The sequence below is a fragment of the Ruditapes philippinarum genome, unplaced genomic scaffold, assembly GCF_026571515.1.
Source record: "Ruditapes philippinarum isolate M1 unplaced genomic scaffold, ASM2657151v2 ctg7369_1_1_1_1, whole genome shotgun sequence".
Lineage (NCBI taxonomy): Eukaryota > Metazoa > Mollusca > Bivalvia > Venerida > Veneridae > Ruditapes > Ruditapes philippinarum.
The window spans coordinates 44,638-46,070 of NW_026860701.1; the positions used below are offsets into that span (position 1 = coordinate 44,638).

Consider the following 1,433-nt stretch of genomic DNA (forward strand, 5'->3'; position numbering starts at 1 on the left):
TGATATTATTTTTTTCTACAAAAATTATTTACATGAAAAAGATTATATGTTACTCTAACCTTCAGTGAAACATAATATTAAAGCTAAAATGAATTTCGGACAAATATAAATATATATATATATACTCATCGAAAACATAAATTCTATCACAAAAATTATATTTTTTCTTACAATAATACATTTTTTGTCACTAAACATACTACCATGTATTATAAGAATGTTCTAGCAGGGCTCGACACTAACGATGGTCCGTTAGCCCGAGGCTACCTTTTTTCCATAAGGACTACCTAAGTTTCCAAGTTGGGTATCCCGTCGGGCTACTCGAAATTTTAGTGACCTGATACATTTAAATTCATTTAAAATAATAATAAAATAACAATTGTTATGATACAAATTGTACGAATTCAAAACGAAACCGGAAATTCATCTTTCTGGTAATTAAATGTCCGTTGGGTCGCTAATGATCTTAAAGTTTAAGCGCTTGGAATTGCAAGCGTCGGCTACCTACGAGTGTAAACTTAAGCGAAAATATGTGGCGTTTCATTGAAAATGTTCAAGAGCCGGCCAAAAAAAAGGCCAAAACACGAGACCAACAGCTTGAGGCACAGCGTGAATATGACAAAACCAAAAGGGATCGTAATTTTCAACCGTCCTGGTCGAAAGAATTTCCATGGTTGACATTTGATAACGATAAAAAGTTGATGTTTTGCAAGGTTTGCCAAAAATTTGATACAACCGGCACATTTGTTAATGGCTGTAATAACTTTAGATTGCAAAGTGTCCGTATTCATGATAAGTCAGAGGGCCACTTACGTTGTGTAGGAATGGCAGATAACACTCCTAGCTCAGAAGGCCATAGAACTTTAAAATTGTTGAATTCTGCAGCACATGCAAAGTTAAGGCATTTATTCATGAACGCTCACTTTGTTGCTAAGTGTGGACGACCATACACAGATTACGTTCAGTTATGCAAGTTGGACATTGCAAAAGGGCTGGACATTGGCAGTACTTATCTAACAGACAAAAGCTGTCAGATGTTTATATCTTCAATTGCGGACACAATTCGAACTAGACAGGATGCAAAAATAAAAGCAAGTCCATTCATATCAGTAATCAGTGACGGGTCTACAGACACATCTTCACAAGAGGTTGAAATTGTGTACGTCCGTTCATCAGTCAGTGGCAATGTAAGAGTTTTAATATTCTGTTATATTTGATGATAAATAAATTTGTGTAAAACTGATTGGAATCAAGTTTATCAACTATCATTACCTGAAGTTATGGTACATGTTTGACCTTTTAAAACCGAATGACTTTTGTGTGTCACATTTTGATATGCTTCTCAATGTATTTTATAACAGTAATATATCTAAATAAAATCGTATAATATAATTATAGATATCTATTAACCAGTTGTAATTTTAATTATTTTA

General features: G+C 33.5%; 1 protein-coding gene across 1 annotated transcript; it reads left to right on the forward strand.

The window, feature by feature from the left end:
• Positions 1–492: 492 nt before the first annotated feature.
• LOC132713113 (zinc finger protein 862-like) lies at positions 493–1,148 on the forward strand (the record flags this gene model as incomplete). The annotated part of the gene is given in 1 exon segment (XM_060695583.1): positions 493–1,148. A coding segment is annotated over 1 exon segment (618 nt), but the record flags the coding sequence as incomplete, so codon positions are not given.
• Positions 1,149–1,433: the final 285 nt, after the last annotated feature.